Here is a 26,966-nt window from a genome sequence, read left to right on the forward strand (position 1 = left end):
CCTCCAGCCCAGCATTTCTCATGATGTACTCTGCATATAAGTTAAATAAGCAGGGTGACAGTATACAGCTTGACATACTCCTTTTCCTATCTGGAACCAGTTTGTTGTTCCATGTCCAGTTCTTACTGCTGCCTCCCGACTTGGATACAGGTTTCTCAAGCTGCAGGTCAGGTGGTCTGATATTCCCATCTCTTTCAGGCTTTTCCATAGTTTATTGTGATCCACACAGTCAAAGGCTTTGGCATAGTCAATAAAGCAGAAATAGATATTTTCCTGGAACTCTCTTGCTTTTTCGATGATCCAGTGGATGTTGGCAATTTGATCTCTCGTTCCTCTGCCTTTTCTAAAATCACCTTGAACATCTGGAAGTTCACGGTTCACGTATTGCTTAAGCCTCGCTTGGAGAATTTTGAGCATTGCTTTACTAGCTTGTGAGATGAGTGCAATTGTGTGGTAGTTTGAGCATTCTTTGGCATTGCCTTTCTTTGGGATTGGAATGAAAACTGACCTTTTCCAGTCCTGTGGCCACTGCTGAGTTTTCCAAATTTGCTGGGATATTGAGTGCAGCACTTTCACAGCATCATCTCTTAGGATTTGCCAAAAGCTCAACTGGAATTCCATCACCTCCACTAGCTTTGTTCATAGTGATGCTTCCTAAGGACCACATGACTTCACATTCCAGGAGGTCTGGCTCTAGGTGAGTGATCACACCATCGTCATTATCTCGGTCGTGAAGATCTTTTTTATTAAGTTTTTCTGTATTCTTGCCACCTCTTCTTAATATCTTCTGCTTCTGTTCGGTCCATACCATTTCTGTCCTTTATTGAGCCCATCTTTGCATGAAATGTTCCCTTGGTATCTCTAATCTTCTTGAGGAGATCTTTAGTCTTTCCCATTCTGTTGTTTTCCTCTATTTCTTTGAATTGATTGCTGAGGAAGGCTTTCTTATCTCTCCTTGCTATTCTTTGGAACTCTGCATTCAAATGGGTATATCTTTCCTTTTTCTCCTTTGCTTTTCACTTCTCTTCTTTTCACAGCTATTTGTAAGGCCTCCCCAGATAGACATTTTGCTTTTTTGCATTTCTTTTTCTTCGGGATGGTCTTGATTCCTGTCTCCTGTACAATGTCACAAACCTCCATCCATAGTTCATCAGGCACTCTGTCTATCAGATCTAGACCCTTAAATCTATTTCTCACTTCCACTGTTAGTCATAAGGGATTTGATATAGGTCATACCTGAATGGTCTAGTGGTTTCCCCACTGTCTTCAACTGAAGTCTGAATTTGGCAATAAGGAGTTCATGATCTGAGCCACAGTCAGCTCCCAGTCTTGTTTTTGCTGACTGTATAGTGCTTCTTCATCTCTGGCTGCAAAGAATACAATCAAGCTGATTTTGGTGTTGACCATCTGGGGATGTCCATTTGTAGAGTCTTCTCTTGTGTTGTTGGAAGAGGGTATTTGCTATGACCAGTGTGTTCTCTTGGCAGAACTCTATTAGCCTTTGCCCTGCTTCATTCCGTACTCCAAGGCCTAATTTGCCTGTTACTCCAGGTGTTTCTTGACTTCCTACTTTCGTGTTTAGTCCCCTATAATGAAAAGGACATCTTTTTTGGGTGTTAGTTCTAGAAGGTCTTGTAGGTCTTCATAGAACTGTTCAACTTCAGCTTCTTCAGTGTTACTGGTTGGGGCATAGACTTGGATTACTGTGATATTGAATGGTTTGCCTTGGAAACGAACAGAGATCATTCTGTCATTTTTGAGACTGCATCCAAGTACTGCATTTCAGACTCTTGTTGACTATGATGGCTACTCCATTTCTTCTAAGGGATTCCTGCCCACAGTAGTAGATATAATGGTCATCTGAATTAAATTCACCCATTCCAGTCCATCTTAAGTTTGCTAATTCCTAGAATGTCGATGTTCACTCTTGCCATCTGCTGTTTGATCACTTCCAATTTGCCTTGATTCATGGACCTAACATTCCAGGTTCCTATGCAATACTGCTCTGTACAGCACATCGGACCTTGCTTCTATCACCAGTCACATCCACAACTGGGTGTTGTTTTTCCTTTGGCTCCATCCCTTCATTCTTTCTGGAGTTATTTCTCCAGTAGCATACTGGGCAACTACTGACCTGGGAAGTTCATCTTTCAGTGTCCTATCTTTTTGCCTATTCATATTGTTCATGGGGTTCTCAAGGCAAGAATACTGAAGTGGTTTGCCATTCCCTTCTCCAGCGGACCATCTTCTGTCAACTGTCCATTAACAGACAAATAGATTCTTTAAAAAATAGTCATATATCCATTATAATAAAACACTACTTAGCAAGAAAAAAAAGTAAGGAACTACTCACATATGCAACAAATATGGATCACAAAAACATCACACTAAGCAAAAGACGGAAGATACAAAAGACTATAAATATTACATGATTCCAATGTAGAACAAGCGAAAAAGTCAACTATAGTAACAAAAAGCAGATTAGTGGTTGCCTAGGGACAAGACGGATGGAGAGGTAAGAATGACTGCAATGAGATATGTGAAACAACTTTTTGGGTTGATGGAAATGTTCTGTATCTTAATTAAGGTAATGGCTGTATGAATATGTATCTGTCAAGACTTACTGAACTGTATACTTTATATGAGTGCATCGTATTTTATGTAAATTGGATCTCAAAAAAGTTAACTTTCAACTTCAAAAAAATGAGACCTCAATTCTAGACTCTACCAAGTACTAAACAGTATTTGAATTCATAAATTCACCACGCTTCCAAAATAGGAAACTGTAATGTGGGCAGAGTAAAGATCAGAATTTAATCATTTTTGTTTAATGTTGCTTCCTTCAAGTAATTAGGAAAAATTCTAAACAGAATGAGTATGAATGCATAAAATCATGGAAAAAGACATTCTTTATTATAATTTCTAGTATATAATACAATAAATGTTAAGTATCAGAAAATGATGTTATACAGGAAGTTTTTAAAATGCAAACCTAGCTTTAGAAACATAAAACATCTGATGAGCTTCTTTACAGTCATTTGAAATATCAAAATAAATTAGATATTTTGAATTTTTGAATATCAGGAGTCAAGAGAGCTGCAACACTGAATATGTATTTTTTCATGCTATAACCATCCCCCTCAGTTCCAAAGGGCTGAAAATCAGTGAGTTAGAGGATTCTAATATTGATGTTTGCTTGCTAAGCCACTGATCTTAAGCAGACTCTCTTTCAGGTTCCTGTAGAAAATCGAGTGTTTGTACACAATGAGAGGAGTAATGGAGGTTAAGAGTTTGCTCTATTTGTGTATTTCACTTGAATATAATGAACCTAAAGTCTCTAGCTTAATGTCTGACAAATACTAAGGGCTAATAAATGTGAGTTATTACTTTATTATGATTAGGGGTGAGTTGCCCTTGGATTTTCCTGCTCAGAAATATATGATCTATGCCATCAATTAAAAATCATTTAAAAATACTTTTGTGTCAACGAACTCATATCATTAATGTAAATAATGCTTAGTAGAGTCAGTCCTCATTTATGTCTTTGTCTGAATTTTGTTTTAATCGACCAGCAAATTACTTTGAGATTGGTTACGGAATACGGACATTTTACAGAGCTTCTTAGAATAACTTTAGAAGATGAGAGAAAGTAAGAAGGCCTCAAGAAACAAATCATCTTCTCTTATAAAATTTTTCCTAAATATCAAGACTGGGTTAGGTGTCCCATCCTAACTACCACTGCACCCTCTGTTTACTTTCAGAGCATCTTTACCAGTCACAAGTGATTTGTATTTATCCTCTTATTAGATTACATACTTTTAAGGATCCAGGGGCACTGCCTTGTTTACCAACTTATCTCAGGACCTGGTAAATGTTCTGGAATAAAAGGAAATTTTTAAAATTGCTAATGAATTAATGAATATCAGAAATACACAGGAGTCTGGTTGCTGTTGCTGCTAAGTCTTTTCAGTCGTGTCCGACTCTGTGCGACCCTATGGTCAGCAGTCCACCAGGCCCCTCTGTCCACAGGATTCTCTAGGCAAGAATACTGGAGTGGGTTGCCATTTCCTTCTCCAACAGGAGTCTAGAGATGGATGGAAACTTAGAAAGGGAGGTGATCAGAGATAAAAAAAAAAAAAAAAAAAAAAACCCAACACACAGTTAATTTTAGCAAATATGCTTAGGTTCCTAATAGACAGCTAAGTATTGAAAAAAATATTAGGGTTACTTCAGAATACTGAACACCTGTATTCTCAAATTCAAATTTATTCCATGTGATAACTTTCCCCTTTGATGCTACATTGAAAGGAAAAGATAAAGAGCAAAGAAGAAAAAGCAATGTGCACATCATATCCATCTCTTTCTTCTCAACACCATTATACTGCCCACTTATTATTTTAAGTCCATCTACCAGTCTGAGAGTCTGACATACTTGAACATCTAAGAATTACTAGGCCACCAATACAAAAAGAAAATATACATACATAGCCAATTCAGGATCTATAGAATTCAAATTATTGAAATGTTCTACTTATTGTAGACCAGAAGGTGCTTTAACCCACCACAGAGGATAAATTCCACTAAGTACTAAACAGTATTTAAATTCACAAATTCACCACTCTTACAAAATAGGAAGCCATAGTACTGACATCACCAGTACTAACTAGTCATATTTTTGAAATGTCTTTTTTGACAAAAAGCATTTACTTTTTTGGGAAAATTTGTATTAAGCATCTACTAGTTATTTAACACTGTAATCTGTAGGTGTTATGAGCAACACAAAACTACTGGAAGTCTTTGCACTCAAAGAACTTAAAATCTTGGTGGGGAAGGATAATAAAGAAACAGATAGGGCCCAGAGACGGCAGCCCACCAGGCTCCCCCGTCCCTGGGATTCTCCAGGCAAGAACACTGGACTGGGTTGCCATTTCCTTCTCCAATGCATCAAAGTGAAAAGTGAAAGTGATGTTGCTCAGTCATACCTGACTCTTCGTGACCCCATGGACTTCAGCCTACCAGGCTCCTTTGCCCATGGAATCCTCTAGGCAAGAGTACTGGAGTGGGTTGCCACTGCCTTCTCCAAGAATATGAAAACAACAGGCCCAATATGTTATTAAAGAAGGATGAGATTTAAAAAATGGACTCCTAATTATAGAATGTCTATTTCCAAATTTTATTAACTAAAAAAAAAAAACTTTGAGCATGTTAACTTCTCCTGGTTCTTACAACACATATTGTCCATGGTTTGTTTGCTGTTTGCTGGTTTATTTTTCTAATTCCCTTATTCTCTGCTATAAAGATTATTAACTATAATCACCATATAAACATGTTTATCTCTGAACACAAGTTTTTATAAGGTCATAAAATGACTTTAACATGAACTGTAACCACGTACTTTGTATGAAGACAGGCAGAGAGAGTGTTCAACGAGTAAGGTAATGATAACCTAAATCTGAGATTTAGTCACAGGAATATTTCTTTACTCTTTACTATCCTTAGTGCCATATGAAGATTTCTTTTCTCACAACTATTAATAACTGCCTATGGAGCACTGGTAATCAAGGGCACATCTCTATTATCATACTTACAAAAAAGGGTTTCTTCTGTGCCAGATTGTGAACTTCCAGAAAGCAGGTACAGTCTATTACCTTTTAATCTATCCCTTACCATAGTACCTGGCGTATAATCGGTGCTCAATGAATATTTACTAATTTGAACCTATTTTATAAATATATCATACTCAAGTCATTTTTCAAGAAAAAGTAAAATCATATCCCTGAAAACTATGTGAAGTGAGGAAATACTCCTATACAGACACTAACCTTCTGCCCTGAATTCTAACTAACTTGATTCTCTATCTACCCTAAAATAACTCTAGTTACAAATAAGTTTTTCTTTATTTCTGGTCTTTTAAGGAATATGGTATTTCACCTGGAAGCTGATAATAAATGTCATGCTTCATGTTATCAACGAAGTAAAAGTAGACAGTCTATCAAATTTATGTAAATATTATCCTCTCCTAATTTTTTTCCCTTTATAAATAAACGCGATGTTTTCCTGTTAAAATATTGTGGCTTTTTTTTTTCAATGCTTTTTTACTGAAGTACCATTAATTTACAAATTCTGTTAATTTCAGGCATACAGCATAGTTAAACAGTGTTTTTACAGATTATATTCCATTACAGGTTATTACAAGATTCTCAGTATACTTCCCTATGCTACAGAGTATATCCTTGTTTATCTATTTTATATACAGTAGGTTGTATCTATTAATTCCATACCTCAAATCTGTACTTCCTCCCTTCCCTCTTTCCTTTGGTAACCAAAAGTTTGTTTTCTGTATCTGTGACTCTGTTTTGTATATACATTCATCTATATTGTTTTTAGATTCCACATATAAGTTATATCATGTAGTCTTTGCCCTTCTCTGTCTGACTTATTTCACTATGCATAATGCTTTCTAGGTCTATCCATGTGGCTGCAAATGGCATTATTTCATTTTTCATGGCTGAGTAATATTCCTTGATGTGTGTTATGATAGTCCTCTCTGTATACATACATAAGATATTCTTTTTTAAAAACTGAAGTATAGTTGATGGCTCAGCGATAAACAACCCGCCTGACAATGCCTGGGTCGGGAAGATTCCCTGGAGAAGGAAATAGCAACTGACTCCAGTATTCTTGCCTGAGAAACCCTATGGACAGGGCCTGGTGGGCTACAGGGGGTCCCATAGGCTCCGTGGGGGTCCCAAAGAGTCAGACATGGCTTAGCAACTGAGCACGAGCATGATTTATAAAAGTTGGTTCGAAATATTGTGTTAGTTTCAGGTGTACAACTAAGTGATTCCGTTATACACATATTTATTCTTCATATTATTTTCCATTATAGGTTATTACAACATATTGAATGTAGTTCCTGTACTGGCGCATCTCCTTAATCCAATCATTCGTTGGCAAGCACTTGAGCTGGTTCCACATCTGGGCTACTATAAATAGTGCTGCTATGAACACTGTGGTGCACTGTCTTTTCCAATCAGCATTTCTGGTTTTCCAGCTATATACCCAGGAGTGGAACTGCTGAATCACACGGTAGTTCTATTTTTAGTTTTTTAAGGAACTCAAACTGTCTTCCACAGTGCCTGTACCAAGTTACATTTCCCTCAATGGTGTACAAGGGTTCCCTTTTCTCCACAGCTTCTCTAACATCTGTTATTTGTTGACTTTTTAATGGTTGTCATTCTGACAGGTATGAGGTAATACCTCATTGTGGTTTTGATTAGCATTTCTTAATAAGCAGCAGTGATGAGCACTGTTTCACGTGCCTGTTAGCCATCTACATATTTTCTTTGAAAAATGGCTATTCAAGTCTTCTGCACATTTTTTGACTGGATTGTTTTTCCTTGATATTAAATTGTAATGAGTTCTCTGTATAGTTTGGATATTAACCCCTTGTTGTCACATCATTTGCAAATATTTTTTCCCATTCCACAGGCTGTCTTTTTGTTTTGTTGATGTTTTCCTTCGCTGTGCAAAAGCCTTTGAGTTTATTTAGGTCTCATTTGTTTATTTCTGCTCATATTTCTTTTGCCTTAGGAGACTTATGCAAGAAAATTTTGCTACAATTTATGTCAAAGAGTATTCAATGCTCTCTTCTAGCAATTTTATGGTTTTAGGTCTTTAAACCATTTTGACTTTATTTTTGTATATGGTATGAAGGAATGTTATAGTTTCATTGTTTTACATATGGTCATCCAGCTTTCCCAGGATCACTTGAAGAGATTATCTTTTCTCCATTGTTTATCTTGCCCACTTTGTTATAGATTAATTGACTGTAGATGTGTAGATTTATTTCTGGGCTCTCTATTCTTTGCCATTGATCTATGCATTTGTTTTTATGCCAATACCATGCTGTCCTGACTACTATAGCTTTGGAGTATAGTTTGAAGTTTGAGAGGATTATACTTCCAATTTGTTCTTTTGTCTCAGAATTGGTTTGGCAATTTGAGGTCATCGGTTATTCCATATAAACTTTAGGATTATTTGTTCTAGTTCTGCAGAAAATATCTTGTGTATTCTGATTGCACTTAAATCTGTAGATTGCTTTGAGTAATATGGCTATTTTAACAATATTAATTCTTTCAATCTAAGAGTCTGGAATATCTTTGTACTTCTTTGAATCACCTTCAATTTCCTTCATCACTGTTTCACAGTTTTTTAGAATATAGGTCTTTCACTTCCTTGCTTAGGTTTATTCCTAGTTATTTTATTATTTTGACGTGATCTTAAATGGAACTGTCTTTTTTACTTTCTCTGACATTTCATTATCAGTGTATAGTAGAAATGCAACAGATTTCAGTATGTTAACCTTGTATCCTGCAGTCTTCCTCAATTTGTTGACTGGTTCTAGCAGTATTTTAGTGCAGAATTTAGGGTTCTCTATATAAAGTATCATGTCATATGCAAAGAGTGACAGTTTCACCTCTTCCCTACTATTTTGTATCTTTTCTTTTTTAAAAAATTTTTTGTCAGACTGCTGTGGCTGGGACTTCCAACAGCATGTTAAACAGAAGCAGTGAGAGTGAGCATCCTTGCCTTGATTTTGAATTTAGCAGGAAGGCTTTCAATTTCTCACCACTGAGTATTATTGTGTGTTTCTCTTAAGTGGCCTTTACTATGTTGAGATATATTTCCACTATACTCACTTTGATAGGAGTTTTTATCATGAATAGATCTTGATTTTGGCAAATGCCTTCTCTGCATCTATTGAGATGATCATGTGATTTTTGTCTCTTCTTTTGTTATTGTGGTGTATCACATGGATTTGTGTACACTGAACCATTCTTGTGACCTTAGAATAAATGCACCTTGATCATAACATATGATCCTGTTTGTGTATTGTTTAAGCTTTGTTAATATTTTGTATTTACATTCATTTTATATCTATATTAATCAAAGATGTTGGCCTGTAACTTTTTATAGTGTCTTTGGTTTTTGTATCAGGGTAATGAAGGAAATGGGAATACCAGACCACCTGACCTGCCTCTTGAGAAACCTGTATGCAGTTCAGGAAGCAACAGTAGAACTGGACATGGAACAACAGACTGGTTCCAAATAGGAAAAGGAGTACGTCAAGGCTGCATATTGTCACCCTGCTTATCTAACTTACATGCAGAGTACATCATTAGAGATGCTGGGTGGAGGAAGCACAAGCTGGAATCAAGATTGCCAGGAGAAATATCAATAACCTCAGATATGCAGATGACACCACCCTTATGGCAGAAAGTGAAGAAGAACTAAAGAGCCTCTTGATGAAAGTGAAAGGGGAGTGTGAAAAAGTTGGCTTAAAGTTCAACATTCAGAAAACAAAGATCATGGAATCTGGTCCCATCACTTCATGGAAAATAGATGGGGAAACAGTGGAAACAGTGGCTGCCTTTATTTTTCGGGGCTTCAGAATCACTGCAGATGGTGACTGCAGCCATGAAATTAAAACACACCTACCCCTTGGGAGGAAAGTTATGACCAGCCAAGACAGCATAGTAAAAAGCATAGTAAAAAGTCTGTCTAGTCAAGGCTACGGTTTTTCCAGTAGTCATGTATGGATATGAGTGTTGGACTATAAAGAAAGCTGAGCACTGAAGAATTGATGCCTTTGAACTGTGGTGTCGGAGAATACTCTTGAGAATCCCTTGGACTGCAGGGAGATCCAACCAGTCCATTCTAAAGGAGATCAGTCCTGGGTTTTCACTGGGACGACTGATGTTGAAGTTGAAACTCCAGTACTTTGGCCACCTGACGCAAAGAGCTGACTCATCTGAAAAGACCTCGATGCTGGGAAAGACTGAGGGCAGGAAGAGAAGGGGACGACAGAGGATGAGATGGTTGGATGGCATCACCACCTCAATGGACATGAGTTTGGGTAAACTCCGGGAGTTAGTGATGGATAGGGAGGCCTGGGGTGCTGCCGTTCATAGGGTCACAAAGAGTTAGACACGACTGAGCGACTGAACTGAACTGTCCAGTTTTCCCAGCACCACCTATTGAAGTGGCTATCTTTCCCCGTTGTATATTCTCACCTCCTTTGTCAAAACTTAGGTACCCATAGGCGCATGGGTTTAACTCTCTATCTTGTTCCAATGGTCTATGTTTCTGCTTTTGTTCCAGTACCATACTGTCTTGATGACTGTAGCTTTGTAGTATAGTCTGAAGTCAGGAAGGTTGATTCCTCCAGCTCAATTCTTCTTTCTCAAGACTGCCTTGGCTATTCGAGGTCTTGGTCTTTTGTGTTTCCATATGAATTGTGAAACTTTTTGTTCAAATTCTGTGAAAAACGCCACTGATAGTTTGATAGGGATTGCATTCAATCTGTAGACTGCATCAGGTAGTACAGTCATTTTCACAATATTGATTCTTCCTACCCAGGTACATGGACTATCTCTCTGTTAACATCGTTTTTGATTCATCAGTGTCTTATAATTTTCCGTATACAGGTCTTTTGTCTCCCTAGGTAGGTTTATTCCTAGATATTTTATTCTTTTTGTTACAATGGTGAATGGGATTGATTCCTTAATTTCTCTTTCTGATTTTTCATTGTCAGTATATAGGAATGCAAGTGATTTCTGTGTACTGACCTTGTATTCTGTGATTTTGCTGAATTCAATGATTAGCTCTAGTAATTTTCTGATAGTTTCTTTAGGGTTTTCTATGTATAGTATCATGTCATCTGCAAACAGTGAAAGTTTTACTTCATTTCCAATCTGGGTTACTTTTATTTTTTTTTCTTCTCTAATTGTGGTAGCTAGGACTTCCAAAACTATATTGAATAACACTGGTGAAAGTGGACACCACTGTCGTGTTCCTGATCTTAGCAGGAATGCTTTTAGTTTCTCACCACTGAAAATAATGTTTGCTGTGGGCTTATCATATATGGTCTTTACTATGTTGAGGTAGGTTCCTTCCATGCCCCTTTTTTGAAGCATTTTTATCATAAACGGGTGCTGAATTTTGTCAAAGGCTTTTCTTTTTCTGCATCTATTGAGATGATCATATGGTTTTTATCTTTCAATTTGTTAATATGGTGTATCACATTGATCGATTTGCACATACTGAAGAATCCTTGCCTCCCTGGAATAAATCTGACTTGATCATGGTGTATGAGCTTTTTAATGTGTTGCTGAATTCTGTTTGCTAGAATTTTGTTGAGGATTTTTGCATCTATGTTCATCAATGATATAGGCCTGTAATTTACTTTTTGTGTGTTGTATTTGTCTGGTTTCGTGGCTTCTCTGGCGGCTTAGCTGATAAAGAATCCATCTGTAATGTGGGAGACTTGGGTTCGATCCCTGGGTTGGGAAGATCCCCTGGAGAAGGAAACGACTACCCACTCCAGTATTCTGGCCTGGAGAATTCCATGGACTGTCCATGGGGTCACAAAGAGTCGGCCATGACTGAGCATCTTTTACTTTGCCTGGTTTTGGTATCAGGGTGATTTCAGCCTCGCAGAATGAGTTTGGAAGTGTTCTTTCATCTGCAATTTTTGAAAGAGTTTCAGAAAAATAGGCATTAGGTCTTCTCTAAATGTTTGACAGAATTCACCTGTGAAGCCATCTGGCCCTGGGGTTTTGTTTTGGGGGGAGTTTTTTAAAATCACAGTTTCAATTTCAATGTTTGTAACTGGGTTGTTCATAATTTCTATTTCTTCCTGGTTCAGTCTTGGGAGGTTGAACTTTTCTAAGAATCTGTCCATTTCGTCTAGGTTGTCGATTTTCTTAGCATATAGTTGCTTACAATATTCTCTTATGATCCTTTGTGTTTCTGTGTTGTCTGTTGTAACTTCTTTTTCATTTCTAATTCTGTTGATCTGACTTTTCTCCCTTTTTTTCTTGATGTGTCTGGCTAATGTTTTGTCAATTTTATTTATCTTCTCAAAGAACCAGGTTGTAGTTTTATTAATCTTTGGTAACATTTCATTTCTTTTTCATTTATTTCTGCTCTGATATTTAGGATTTCTTTCCTTCTGCTAACTTTGGGGCTTTTCTCTGTTTTCTTTTTCTAGCTTCCTTAGGTGTAGAATTAAGTTGTCTCTTTGACGCTTTTCTTGTTTCCTAAGGTATGGTTGTGTTGCTATGAACTTCCTTCTTAGAACTGCTTTTGCTGAGCCCATAGGTTTTAGGTCATTCATTGTGTTTTCACTGTCATTTGTTTCTAGGAATCTTTTGATTTCCCTTATTTCTTCAGTAACCTCTTTGTTATTTAGTAACGTATCGTTTAATCTCCATGAATTTCTGTTTTTTGCTGGTTTTTTTTTTCCTAGTTAATATCTAGTCTCATAGTGTTGTGGTCAGAGAAGATACCTGATATGATTTCAATTTTCTTAAATTTACTGAGGCTTGATTTGTGACCCAAGATGTGGTCTATGCTGGAGAATGTCCCATGCGCACTTGAGAAGAAAGTGTATTCTTATGCATTTGGATGGAAAGTCCTGAAGATATCAATTATGTCCATTTGGTCTAATGTTTCATTTAAGGTTTGTGCTTCCTTATTGATTCTCTATCTTGATGATCTGTCCATTGGTGTAAATGCGGTATCAAAGTCCCCTACTATTATAGTATTACTGTCTATTTCCCCTCTTATGCCTGTTAGGGTTTGCCTTATGTACCAAGGTGCTCCTATGTTGGGTGCATAAATATTTACAATTGTTATGTCTTCTTGGAGTAATCCCTTAATCATTATGTAGTATCCTTCTTTGTCTCTTATAATATTCTTTAAAGTCTATTTTTGTCTGAAATAAGAATTGCCACTTCGAATTTCTTTTGGTTTCCATTCACATGGAATATCTTTTTCCATCCTTTTGCTTTCAGTCTGTATGTGTCTCTAGGTCTGAAGTGGGTCTCTGTAGGCAGCAGCTGGTCTCTTGTAGGGTCTTATTTTTGTATCCATTCAGTCAGTCTGTATCTTTTGGTTGGTGCATTAATCCATTTATATTTAAGGTGATTAGTGATACATATGTTCCTACTGGCATTTTCTTGGTTGTTTTGTGTTTGTTTTTGTAGGTCTTTCTTGTGTATTTACTGGCTATATAAGTCCCTTCAGTATTTGTTGCAAGATTAGTTTGGTGGTGCTCAATTCTCTTAGCCTCTGCTTGTCTGTAAAACTTTCGATTTCTCCATCAATTTTGGATGAGATCTTTGCCAAGCATAGTAATCTTGGTTGTAGATTTTTCTCTTTCAGTACTTTAAATATATCTTGCCATTCCCTTCTGGCCTGCAGGGATTCTGCTAAAAGATCTGCTGTTAAACATATGAGTTTTTCCCTGTATGTTACTTGTTGCTTTTCCTTTGCTGCTTTTAATATTCTTTCTTTGTGCTTAATCTCTGTCAGCTTGATTAATGTGTGTCTCAACATGTTTCTCCTGTAAGGGGCTCTCTGTGCTTCTTGGTCTTGATCTCATTTCTTCAAAAATGTTCTCAGTGCCTTTCTGTTTTTCTTCTTCCTCTGCTGCTGCTGCTAAGTCATGACCCCTATAACTTGAATGCCGGTGAGTTTAATATTGTCCCAAAGGTCTCTGAGGCTATCCTCAATTCTTTTCATTCTTTTCCCTCGATTCTGCTCCTCAGCAGTTATTTCTACCATTCCATCTTCCAGCTCACTTATCCATTCCTCTGCCTCAGTTACTCTGCTATTGGTTCCTTCTAGAGTATTTTTCATTTCAGTAAATGTGTTCCCCATCTCTGTTTGCCTTAACAGTGTCAAATGTTTCTTGCATTTTCCCTATTTTATTTTCAAGTCTTCAGAGCATCTTTACTATCATTATTCTGAATTCTCTTTCAGGTAGATTGCTTATTTCCTCTCCGTTTATTTGGTCTTTGAGTTTCTACCTTGTTCTTTCATTTGTACTGTATTTCTGTCTTTTCATCATTTTTTCTAACTTGCTCCACTTGAGGTCAGGCTTTATTCCTTCTTCCTTTTGGATTTTGTCCTTGCAGGGAAAGGCTGGTTGAGTGGTTTGTGTTGATTTCTTTTTAGGGGTGACTCGTGCCTGTGTTCTTTTTTCCTTCGTGCTTTGTCTAGTTTCACATGCTCATAGTGAATCACATGTGGAGGCCTTGCACTAGACACTTCAGACCAGAGTTCCAAGTGGAAATCTGAATTATCTATTTTTTATTGGATTTTTATTGGTTCTAGAAATTATCTGTGCTTAGATCAATTCTCTTTTTAGTTCAGTTAACATTTTTATTATAAAATTTTTGAATTCATTAACCAGTAGACTGATTACTTCTGTTTCATTATTTATTATTTCAGGGTAGTTCCTTGCTCTTTTGAGGGCAGTTCCTCTGCCTTCGCATTTTACTTAACTCTGTCTCTGAATTAATTTAGGTGTTAAGTTATCCACTGTGGTCTTGAGGGATGTTTTTACATCACAGCATCCCCATGTAGACTGTTTATGCCTATTGTCTCTGGTGTGAGGGCTGGACTTGATGTAGATGCCAGACACATATTATTCTCAGGATGTGCTAGCCATGATCACCTTGATATGGGGTGCACACGCTGGTGTTGGTGGTTGGTGTTAATCCTGGCCTGCACAGGACTTAAGGTGGGATTTCCTCTCTGCTCAGTGGTAGACACTATTGCCTTGTCGGTGTGGGGTCCACTCCCAGGTTGCTAGAGCAGAATCCCTGGTAGTCAGACTTGAAATGGCTCTGTTCCTTTTTAAGTGTGTTTCTTGTTGGCAAGCCAGTACCCAGGTACTCCTCACAGTGGAGTCCAGGCTTTTCCAGCCTTTCTCTTTGTCCCACTGGTTCACCAAGCAGCCAAGTGGGCTTGCCTCCTCTATAGAGGACCCCAGAACTATGATTCCCAGCCCGTGGCTCCACCTGCTTACTTTCCAGGGTGAGTGTCCACCCACACTCCTTCCCTCTTCCTCTTCGGTCCTTCCTAGGGGCAGAGGTCTCAGCTCAGTGTTTCTTCCCATCCTACCCAATTACGTGAGAATCTTCCTTGCAGCCTTGGCTGTACAGTTGTTCTGCCAGTTTCCAGTTTCAGCAAGAATTTTTCTACATGTAGATGTATTTTTCATGTGCTTTTAGGGGTAGGTGAACTTCACATCCTTTTACTCCACCTCCTTAATCCCCCTTTCCAATGCAACATTTGAAACCAACATAAAAAACTGTTTCTTACTCCAAAGTTAAATACCAAGGATTGAAAGTGAAAAAAAATTAAGTTTTATAATGGTTTACCATAGGGAGGGGAAGAAGTCTTTCAGGTATTCTAAAAAAGGTGAAAAAGTACTCTGAGGTTTCACTACAATATATTCCTTGAAAAACTTGGCAACTATATTGCCAAATAGAAAATTAATGAAAACATAGTGTAAATATGCAAAGCAACATGCTAAACCTTTCAAACTGCATTTACTTCAGGGAAAGCACATTAGTCTTTCTTCATCTTTGATTTTTTTACATGACCAAACTTCTCTAAGTCTCACCTCTTAAGAATTAGCTTCAGGGAAGGGTGTGGAGAAAGACCATGTGCAACCGCATAAAAACAGCTCATTTTTAAACTGCTGCCAGACATACATGTTTTATGAGTTAGACCTTAGATAATCCGTTGATTAAGAAGTTTCTTGATTCTAAATGCACAATGCTGCCAGCAAGAAGGGCCTTAAGTTCCAAATATATCAATTTCTTTCTTTTATAACCAACAGTTAGTCTCTCTTCAAAGTTACATTTTCTTCTACCTTAAAATTTTTCAGAGAAAGGAAGAATCCAATTTAAATGAATCAACAATTTTATTCCATTAATCCTCTTTACTAAAACAATGCATACCAATCTCAACAACCATTCACAACCATTCACTCAGAGTGATTCCAGTGTGTCAGGCATTATGGAAGATGTAAAGATGAATATAAATATGAACAACTTAACATAAAGCAGGATGTTAACAGGATGTCAGACAACAAAAGCAATTGTTTAAAACCTCAGCAAACTTAGGAAAGTCATATGGAAGAGGTAGTATTTGAACACAGGCCTTGAAGGGTGGGGAGGATTCTAACAAGGAGTTATAGGAGATAAACCATTCAAAACAATGGGGATGGCATGAGCAAAGAAAAAGTACCAAGTCATATATGAAGAAATGAAAATTTGGGGGACAGTCTGGTTCCTTTAGGTGAAAAGTAGTAGATTAATGGAGAATGATGAGTTGGAAACAAATCATGGCATATCGTAATAACTATTTGCACTTTCCTAAAAAGTGAATGACTAAATCCTTACTTCAGTGATACCAATCTGATTGAATACAGAAAAATGAAGAGGAAGTGAATCAATGTGAAATCAACATGAAAGAAACTTATGAGTCTAGCCTATTAAATAAGTCTAATGACATAATGAAAAACTGAACAGAACTGCCAAGATGAAACCATGCAGTAAGGGGTGAAAAGTAATGCGATGGGAGAACCAATGAAACGTGGCAAGCAGCTGACAACAGAGGAAAAGAGCAAGGGAGAAGTCAAGGGAGATTTAAGAAACTAAGACTAAGTGAAGAGAAAAGTGACTGTGCTACTAGAAGAAACAGGGAAATCAATCTCCAGCCATAGTTACCATGGATAAATCCCAGACTGGTCATTTGGATTCAAAGGATAGAGTGGAAGTATGCAGTGAATTGTTATAAATATGAGACTGGAAACAGAAAAAGACCAGGGACAAACTTGGGTTATGCCTAAATTTAGAAGAAGGAAAAATAAATACAGAAAAGACAAAACCAACATAAAGAGAAAAGGAAAGGGTAGATGTAATATTACATACACCAAAGATAGGGTATCATCACTGCCTAATGTCTCAAGGGGAAGGTGAGAACTGAGAAAAAGTTTACAAATTTTCAAGTTAGATTGTTTTGATTTACCTCCCAGAGACTATGTGTTCAGCAGTCAGAATTTAAGAAGTTAATCAGTGAGTGACTTATGAGGACACAGATGGTCCTCATGGTGTAGAATGCTCTTTACAAAGTTGAAGAAAAAACAGAGAGAATGATAACTTGGTGGGAGTAAAAATCAAACCAAGAACTTCTCATTTTATAGGTATGAGAAGTCAGGAAAAAAAATATGAATTTAAAAAATTACACTCTAAATATCTAAATCAGGATATTTCAAGTAGTAACAATTTGCTTCTGTTATGGACTGAATGTCTGTGTCACCCCCACAAAATTCATATGCTGAGTCCTAACCCTCAACATGACAGGATTTGGAGATGAATGAGTCCTTTGAGGAGGAATTAGGGTTAAGTTCCCCAGTGGCTCAGAGGTTAAAGCATCTGCCTGTAATGCAGGAGACCTAAGTTCGATCCCTGGGTTGAGAAGATCCCCGGAGAAGGAAATGGCAATCCACTCCAGTATTCTTGCCTGGAGACTCCCATGGACGGAAGAGCCTGGTTGGCTACAGTCCACGGGGTCCCAAAGAGTCGGACACGACTGAGCAACTTCACTTTCACTTTCAAGATCATTAAGAGTGAGGCTCTCATGCTGGGATTAGCATCCTTACGAGATACCAAAGAGCTTGTTCTCTCTTTCCCCCTCTACACACGCTTGCACCAAGGTAAACACCACGCAAGCACGAAGCAAGATGGTGACCATCTTTAAACCAGGAGAAGAGCTCTCATCAGAACCTGACTAATGCTGGCAGCTGCTGGCAGCCTGATCTCACATTTTTAGTCTCCAAACTGAGAAAATAAAACTCTTGTTTAAGTCAAGTCTCTAGTATTTTGCTATAGAAGTCCCAGCGAACTAACACAGATTCAAAAAGACACAGCTTATTTTCTTATACATAGTATCATCAGCTGAGATCTTTTTAGGACACCAAGACAGAAATCAGGGAGAAGCTGTAGTTTAACTCAAAATTCCCTTGCTAAATTTCTCACATTCCTCAAACAGCACAAAATTTCTCCATTACAGTAAGGAAAACATAAAATTAAATATCATTAAAATTGCAGATCAGAAAATATATCTGTATATGGTCAAAAGACTCCAAAATGTTCTGAGAGGAAAATAAAGGGAAAAGGAACAAATATTGACCTACTGCGCTTAACAAAGAAGTGAATACAAAACAAACATTTGATTTCCTCTTAAAATGAGCAAAGTAAATCCATCTCACAAAATGGCTCTAGAAATGGCTAGGAAAATTTAAAATAAATAATTTGTAAGTGAATGACGAGTATCTGTGTGAAGTATCCAGCTAACAAATTTTACCCCAAGAGAAGATAATCTCAAAAGTTAAAAGTAGGCTTGTTAAGAGATCCTCAGTTCAGTTCAGTCACTCAGTCATGTCCGACTCTTTCCGACTTCAAGGAGTGCAGCACGCCAGGGCTCCCTGTCCATCACCAACTCCCAGGGTTTATTCAAACTCATGTCCATTGTGTCAGCGATGCCATCCAACCATCCCATCCTCTGTTGTCCCCTTCTCCTCCCGCCTTCAATCTTTCCCAGCATCAGGGTCTTTTCAAATGAGTCAGTTCTTTGCATCAGATGGCCAAAGTATTGAAGTTTCAGCTTCAGCATCAGTCCTTCCAATGAATATTCAGGACTGACTTCCTTTAGGATGGACTGGTTGGATCTCCTTGCTTAAGAGACCCTACACTAAAGCAATGTCATCGGTTGCTATGATTCTACTCAAGTCATACTCCAGTATTTCTAAACTTTCCAAAACTCTCCAGATACTCCTTTTCACCCATGCTAATTGCACAGAGTCTGAAGAAGTCTATTCACACTGGTGATAAAATATTTGTAACGTCAACGAGATTTATGTTAGCATGCTAACTCTGTTCTCATCAAGTCATCCCTCTTGAAAGTGCTTTTTGAGAACTCATGGCTTAGTTCCTTCCAAAAAAGGTATTTCAAGGGTTCTCAAGAAACAAACACAGAGAAGCCACACCTTACTTCCCCATTACCACTTAAAATGTTTCTATTACTACCAAGCCAATGGCATGTCTGAACTAGTGTTAGTATTCCTATCGCTGGTAAGAAAAATATTAGTATACTATTTCTAGCCATGGATTCCTAAATTGTTAGTCTCATCCAAAGCAAACAGCATACATACCACAGATCTAGGAAAATGAGGGGGAGATGAAATTACAACATTGCAAAGGTTACTGGAAAAGAATGGTGCTATAAAGAGAGTGTTCACATTCCTAAAGAGAGAATAAACCATAGGAAGCTCTTTATATAGAACAGAAAGACAGAGTCTCAAGAAATTATGAGGAGCCAAATACTTTGGAAGGAAGAAAAAAACATGAATCTGACATCCCATATGGCATGGTACACATTTCCTGCTGAACTAATGTAAAAGGTTTAAACTGCACAGAAAATGTACTAGTCACATAAACCCAAGCAAAGAACTATGGGTATGTACCTAACACAGAAGCATTAACTGATTTATAACCAAACACAGGCCTCATAATACTAAACAGTATCTGACAGTATGTGTTCAAGTGTCTTAAAAGAGAAAGGGGGCATTTTTACATATTTTTTCCTTTCATGTATTAATCAAGCTAGGAAACAGCTCCACCTGGAGAACCTTATACTTGATAGATTTTGGCTCTATTGAAGAAGACCTGGTTTTTCTTTGAGGCCAAATTTCGAATCTTCTTAAAAAAGAAAAACTTATTAGTCTTTCAAAGATTATTTTAAAAGTCTAGGTTCCAGGCAGCACTTCTCTTATTCACTTTTCTCAAAACACTAATTAGATGCCAAAACAAGAAAAGAGGGCAGGTAAAATTATGCAAAGGAAAAAGAAAAATATGTCTGAACTACACAAACAGGGTTTATGTTATCTTTGGAAGACAGAAAACAGCCTGGAAATATTAGTGTTTCAAGCATCTGCTGCAAGACTTGACCATTCAGGTTAAACCTGCTCTTTGTGGAGATTATTTTCCAGAGGTGCCATTTTGAAATTTTCCCATTCAGAATAAGCTTTGGGGAGACTTATGAAAGGCAGAGACATTCTTCATCTACAAAAATAGTTATTTTTGCTGTTGTAGATAAATTATACAAGAACAGCACTTCCAGATGATGAGGCAATTAAAAAGAAAGAAACAATAAAAAATAAAATAAAAATTCTGAAGAGCTGCTAACACATCTAAACTATACTGGGACTAGACTGAGAGGAGAAGACAGGTAGGAATGACGTAATTCCACATGATCCAAACTCTGCCAATGGGACACGGGAAGAAAACGCCAAGAATTCAAAGCTCATTCGTGTTATTTGGAGAAACTTGACCCAAACGCCTTTGAGATCACCTTCCTGACATAAACAAGATGAAAGAGAAGATGGGCAGTGTACCTGTTCTTCCTCTATAATGTTAGTTTCTAGCAATCTTAAGCTTCCACATCACAGCCACATTAAAACCCCAGGCTCCCTTTCCCTGCAGGAGGTCATGCCATGCAGAGCAGACACAGGAAGACTGCAGTTAAAAAAAGAAAAATGAAACAGCATGAAGCAAGCTCCAAAGGCGCAAGGCTGAATTGGCTACATTAGCTTACCATATATCTCGGATCTACTCTCCTCTGAACTAGACTTTGTCTTCTTGAAGGAGCTATCTGCACAAGAGTGGGAGAAAAGGAGAGAGATATAGAAAATATGGAGACCAAATGTAAGGGGGAAAATTCATGGGGGAAAAAAAAAAAGAATGAGTCATGATCAAGTTAAATCGTGCAAACACAAAGTATGAACATCACAGGTGACAGCCCTTAGAATAGTCACAAACAGCACAGGTAATGACATTTTAGATTTGTCGAAGAAAAGACAGTGCAATAAAAATATGTTCAAACAAAACAACACATGAGAATTCTACAAAATATATTATCTGACATTGTAGAGATGACAAAAGCACTAAAAGCTGTAATAATCTCATTGTGAAACACTGGGTTCCACTTTGCTAGTCTGTCTTTGGAGATGGGCACATCACAGATGAATATACAGAGTAAGTCAATCTAATAAGACTTTAATGGCTTCGATGAGTACAGGACAGAAACTTTGTGACCCTAGTTATCGAGACAAAACTAATCAATAAATGAAAGCCTTGGAGTCCTATGACATCAAAATGAGGTGTCAAAAACCAAGAATTATTTCTTAATAGAGATCCAAAAGTTACATATTACATACTCCCACCACCAAAGCCTCCTAAATTGATGAACGGGATTTCATTTTTAACCTACCACCCAAGGTTCAATAGCTGTTCACTTCCCATTCTTCCCTTACCAGGTAGTATTTATGTTTTTCAAAGTGTACTAGCGGTTTATACTAAACTATGAAACATCTTGGATACAAAAAACACTCTATTAAAAATGTTATTCCTAAGTGAAAATATCTAAAAATAGATACATTATATTTATGTATCTGAGACCTTAGTATTTACTTACTTTATCTTTTGTCATGGGAATGTCTAAGTGAACAAAACAGTATACGCACAGAGAATAAATTTCAAATGACAAGAGCAAATTTATCAAGTAATTTTTATAAATTAAATATTGAGTGAATTTACAAGGGAAAACCAAAGCCTATATATTACAAGAAGGGTTCAACCTATATACAAAATTAAGAATATAAATAGTCAAAAGTACACTAGCATGAAAATTCTAGGAAATACCAACATTACTGAAGTTGAAAGACAGCTCTGAGTTTAGAATACTTTTTGAAGAAAAAGGGATTTCTATTCATCTACTTACTCTAAAGTGAGACAATCATTAATTTTGAATTATTTTATCTAATTCTCCAATTTACTGTGATCACATCTGAATTCTTAATTGACTACAGAATATGTAGTTGTTATAGCCTTGATTATAATGTTGGTTTCATAAACATACTACTGTTCATTCCTAGGATTTACCTTGCTACTAAGTCCTTGGTCTGACCAATTATGATATAACTATTTCTATTATCATTATTATTTAAAAATATAACACAGTCTGCAATGATGCTTCCATAGTAGAATCCATAGTGTTGAAAGTTAAAAATGCCTGTATTCCTTCTGAGTGCAAAGGTTTCATACTATGTAACTGAAGAGGAAAGAGAGTTTTAAATAGATCGAACAGCTACTCCTGGGTGTCGCAGGCAGTCATGTAGCTGAAGGTGTATTATTCGAAACTTCACCAGCCTCAGTATTCTTTGGCAGAACAAAGTGTGTTACCTGTGGGGTCAAAATCATGTGATGTACTGCGCTCAACTTTCTGCTTCTTATCTGTTGGTGACTCTCGGTTCAAAATACTTCCATGCCTAAGTTAAATAAAAGCAATTAAATATTTACTACAAAAAAAAAAAATCACTGTAACAAAAACAATTTAAAAATCCCAAGTGCGTCTTACAAAGAGAAACCAATAAATGAGTTTACCTTAGGTCTCATAAACCTAATTCATATTTTTCAAAATGTTTTAAAATTCAGTCTGTGCTATGTTTAATACAGAGTCTATTTAACTAGTTACAAAAAGTGCTTTAAAATAATGAGCAGTATTTACCAATAAGGGATTCCCTGGTAGCTCAGCTGGTAAAGAATCCGCCTGCAATGCAGGAGACCCCAGTTCGACTCCTGGGTAGGGAAGACTCCCTGGAGAAGGGATAGGCTACCCATTCCATTATTCTTGAGCTTCCCTGGTGGCTCAATCAGTAAAGAATCCGCCTGCAATGTGGGAGACCTAGGTTCGACCCTGGGTTGGGAAGATCCCCTGGAGGAAGACTACTAGAGTAGTCTTGCCTGGAGAATCCCACGGACAGAGGAGCCTGGCAGGCAACAGTTTGTGGGGTCACAAAGAGGTGGACAAGACTGTGTGACTAAGCACAGCACAGTATTTAGTAATAAGGTGTATTTTATTCTGACAAATAACTGCTTAAAATCTCTTAGTGGTTTTCTCAGGTTGATCACTATTATTCAAATTTAACAGATAAAAAAACAGTACTGAAAAGTAATTAAACATAGTCCCCAAACCTCTGTTTACTATGGTCAGGTTCAAAAACACTGTGTAAATATAGCATAGATGAGAACAGTTTAAAAAAAAAATCTTAGGCAAGGCTCTTTTAAAGCCTGCCTAAAGTTCGTGCCACAGACATATTTTTTGCAAGCCCCAGATGACATTAGAATGATTGTTTTTCCTATGCCCTACCATATTACACTTGATCAGATAATGACTGGGCAGCAAATAAGACCACTACTGTAACACATACATTACTAATTAACTGAAATGCCAAGATGAGCATTGGTACCTTGGACTATGCCATCACTAAAACATGATAAAATTATCATGATAATTAGGAATGATACACTATCTACATTTTAAATAATATTTATGACAATTAAGATCAGAGAGAAAACAGATGCTGAAGAACAAGTACTCAGGAAGAGGCACTTAATCCCAGGAAATGAATAAATATGAAGATATAGATACAGACACAGAAATATCTGGACATTTTGGATTTTTTTCCTTTACTTTCTTAGGGTAACTAACTAATTCAGTTTGCCAAAGTTCATTAACTAAAGGCAGTTACAGTCACCCAAGTTATAAAACACATCAAAACTGGCAATCCATTTACACTCCCCAAGCTACTCACAACTTAAAACAGTCACAAAAGATTTTGAAATTAAATCTCTTCATAGGGAGTGACCTTAAGTATCAATTTGAACAAACTTTTAAAATGCTTATATTAAAAACATTAGAAATGTTATCAAAATAATGCCATCTTCCAGAAAAAATATGCAACACCTGTTATATTTCAAACTTGTAAAACATTTTGAAAATTTAAACTACTTAAATCCACATTTTCTAAAACCACAAAAATACACCATAATTTCAAAGGAACACTTCTAAGTAACACTGAACCTAAACATATGAAGTGCAACTGAACAACTTACCTTATAGGTTTTTTGAGGGGAAACCTGAAACAAAGAAAAAACAAAAAGATTAGATGTAGTTATTTCACTTGTAAGATTGTTATTAAGTTTATTAATTCTATAAAACCAGAATAAGGGACTTAAATCTTGTACTAACTTTTCCAAGGCAAAATTCAACAAACAAGTGGAACTGGATACATTTTCTTATGTCAACTACATTGTTAAATCTTAAATTGCAGGTGCATTTACCATCAGCTGTCCCTGAGTATGGGTTCTCTTTTTAAAAATCCAAATAATAATAGCAATAGCTACATTTACTGAGGGCTTAGTAGATGCTAAGCACTATTCTAAACTGTTCACATATATTATTCTTTAATTCTAAAAATATCTATGAGGATATTATTTCTATTTTACAGACTTAAAAAATGGAAGCTAGAAAAATGTCACTATTATAAATATTATAACATAAATACTATATTTACTTTTCCTAGAAAGAAAGTTCCTTCTTCACCTTTCCCCATCCAAAATATCTGGGTCCTGATTACTGCTCTATTGGTCTGTGTCTAACCTTTGATCATGATCAAATCAAGATCTTCAATTATTTATGTTTAACATAAATATTCCCCATTCAATTATTTCTGTAATAACAGATATCTAGAAAAAACTACAACTGAAGTACTATCAGTTAGTACAAACAAGGTCCAAAAGTAGAAAACAAAAGGTACTTAAACATTTTTTTCAGTTCCGTAAGCAAGAAGAACTACAACTTTTCCTCCTGGTTGTCTTTTTAAAAGAGTATTTCTGGAGGCTTCCTGATAAGAATTTGACGCTATACATAAACACTAACCTAAGTCTAAAGGAATGTTCTCACACTTCCATTCTTCTTCTCATCTTTGTCATTTCTATAATTATCTCAACCTATACTATTTCACGTAAAGATTATTTAGTCTAGGTAATAAGAACAGGGTTTATTAAGAATATCAGTAATTTTTTTTAAGACTATCAGTAAGGGTTGTTGTTTAGTCGCTAAGTTGTGTCCGACTCTTTTTGTGACTCCATGCACTGCAGACCACCAGGCTCCTCTGTTCATGGGATTTCCCAGGCAAGAACACTGGAATGGATTGCCATTTCCTTCTCCAGGGGATCTTCCTCACCCAGGGATAGAACCCGTGTCTCCTGAATTGCAGGCAGATTCTGTACCACTGAGCCACCAGGGAAGCACATTATTAAGGGCAGGAAGAAATAAACATAAAACAATGATACCTGACTATTTTATTTGGCATGGAGGTAGTTTAGCTTAAAAAGAAAACTTAGTCTAAATATAACTTTAATTATAATTCCCTTTAATTCCCATATAAATTAAAATTGATTTAAAGAAAAAAGAGACTCTAAAAACGTCCCTAATAAGTTACAGAATATTAACTTACAACCCAGGTAGGCATGACAAGAAATAGAGGTTCTGGACTAAGAGAGAGGACACTTCTCTAAAGAATATATTGATTACAAAAGATTATAAAATCTTCAGAAATAAGAGTTCCTAAGTAGTCCATCCTTACTTGCTGGAGGAGGTGGGAGGGAATGGGATTTAGATTGAAAGAATCACAAAAGCTATCACAATATTGTAAAGTAATTACCCTCCAATTAAAATAATTTTAAAAAAAAAGATGAACATAAAAGTTGGCAGTAAAGAATTCCCAACTGAATTTCTGCAAAGGATAATACCTGCAGTTAGCAACCTTAGCCACTTGGCCTGACAACCATTATATTAAAAACTCCTATCCCAGAACAATGCCGCTTGCGTCAGAAACTGCATCATCCAGGGAGATTCTGGTAAAGAAACCGGAAGTTCCCAGACTACTGATTGTAAACCAGTTTCCTGAGCTATTTTCTCTTCCAAGGGAATGGAAAGGAAAGGAAAGAGGACAAAAATGAAATAAGAAGGGCTACCTCATAGTACAACTTCCTTATTGCAATTGACTTACCACAGTCCCCAAGTACAAAGAAATTTTTCAAGAAAATATTTACATCACAATACTTTTTCTCTAATCACCAAATTCCACTTTAAAATATGTGGTAAAACAAACAAATATACATGTACATACGCATGTGACGTTGTATATGCATGTAAGTAACAAAGTCAAGGGCCTTCTTCCACCAGCTCTAGCTAAGAACATCACCAACAGAATCCCACAGGTTTGTATAATCACTACCGCCTCCTGGATATTGACATGGAGATGTAATGAGACAGCTAGAAGCAGAAAGCTAGAACCCCAAAGAAAAACTTGAGGCCAGAGTTGTAGATTTGTGTCACCAACCTACTGATGGTCACTGAATTTAAAACAGCACATAAAGAGAAAACACCAAGGATCAAATCCTGGGGAAAAGAAACCTAGTTTCTGAACAACTGGGAAAGGATGTGAGAGCTGATGAAGGAGATAAAGAAGATAAACCACGATAGAGAAAGGGCTGTCCTAGGGCCCAACAAAGAAGAGATTCTAGTACTAAATGCTACAGAAAGGGAGGCTGAAGGCTGAGAAACGGCCATATTCTAAGCAACATAGTATCCCAACACTAGGCTGATAAAACAGTTCTGGTGTACAAAAATCCCGTATTTCCAAGTCCCTGTCCATTGTGTAGTCCAATCATAAAACTGTTAAAATCTCATCTGGTTAGCTATTTAAGTAGAAACAGTTATGTGTGAATGCTGACATAACATTAGATGTGGCTAGTTAATCAAATGTGTCTGGATTTTGAAAATATCCTGTTGATGACTTGGACATTTAGCCAACAATGAATATGTTTGTGTTTATTTATATATGTCTAGATGTATTTTGCTAGATATATGACAAAGTCAAAGTGCCGATGTGAAGAATCGTTAACAGATAAACCAAAGGGTTCCCAAGAGTTTGAGCCACTGGGATAAAGTGCCTTGGTTGTTGTTCAGTCCCTAAGTTGTATCTGACTTTTTCCGACCCCATGGACTGCAGATTCCCAGGTGACTTAGTGGGAAAAGAATTCGCCTGCAATGCAGGAGACACAGGCAGACACAAGTCTGATTTCCAGGTTGGGAAGATCCCCTGGAGAAGGGCGTGGCAATTCGCTCCAGTA

The 26,966-nt window shown here is 36.9% G+C and overlaps 1 protein-coding gene across 5 annotated transcripts in view; it reads right to left on the bottom strand.

Annotated features, from left to right (window-relative positions):
- Positions 1-26,966, bottom strand: part of ARHGEF12 (Rho guanine nucleotide exchange factor 12) — a 174,474-nt gene that overhangs the window by 67,923 nt on the left and 79,585 nt on the right. For 4 of the 5 annotated variants that reach the window (XM_018059650.1, XM_018059649.1, XM_005689556.3 and 1 more), the window contains exons 2-4: positions 23,880-23,903; positions 22,167-22,252; positions 20,521-20,577 (exon numbers count right to left, since the gene is read on the bottom strand). Coding sequence is in view for 2 of the 5 variants with exons in the window: in XM_005689556.3 (XP_005689613.1) it covers positions 20,521-20,577; positions 22,167-22,252; positions 23,880-23,903 (167 nt within the window). In the remaining 3 variants the exon portion in view is untranslated. The remainder of the gene's footprint in view (positions 1-20,520; positions 20,578-22,166; positions 22,253-23,879; positions 23,904-26,966) is intronic. The other variant, XM_018059647.1, reaches the window with a different exon arrangement.

The sequence above is a fragment of the Capra hircus genome, chromosome 15 (assembly GCF_001704415.2).
Source record: "Capra hircus breed San Clemente chromosome 15, ASM170441v1, whole genome shotgun sequence".
In the NCBI taxonomy this organism is placed as follows: Eukaryota; Metazoa; Chordata; class Mammalia; order Artiodactyla; family Bovidae; genus Capra; species Capra hircus.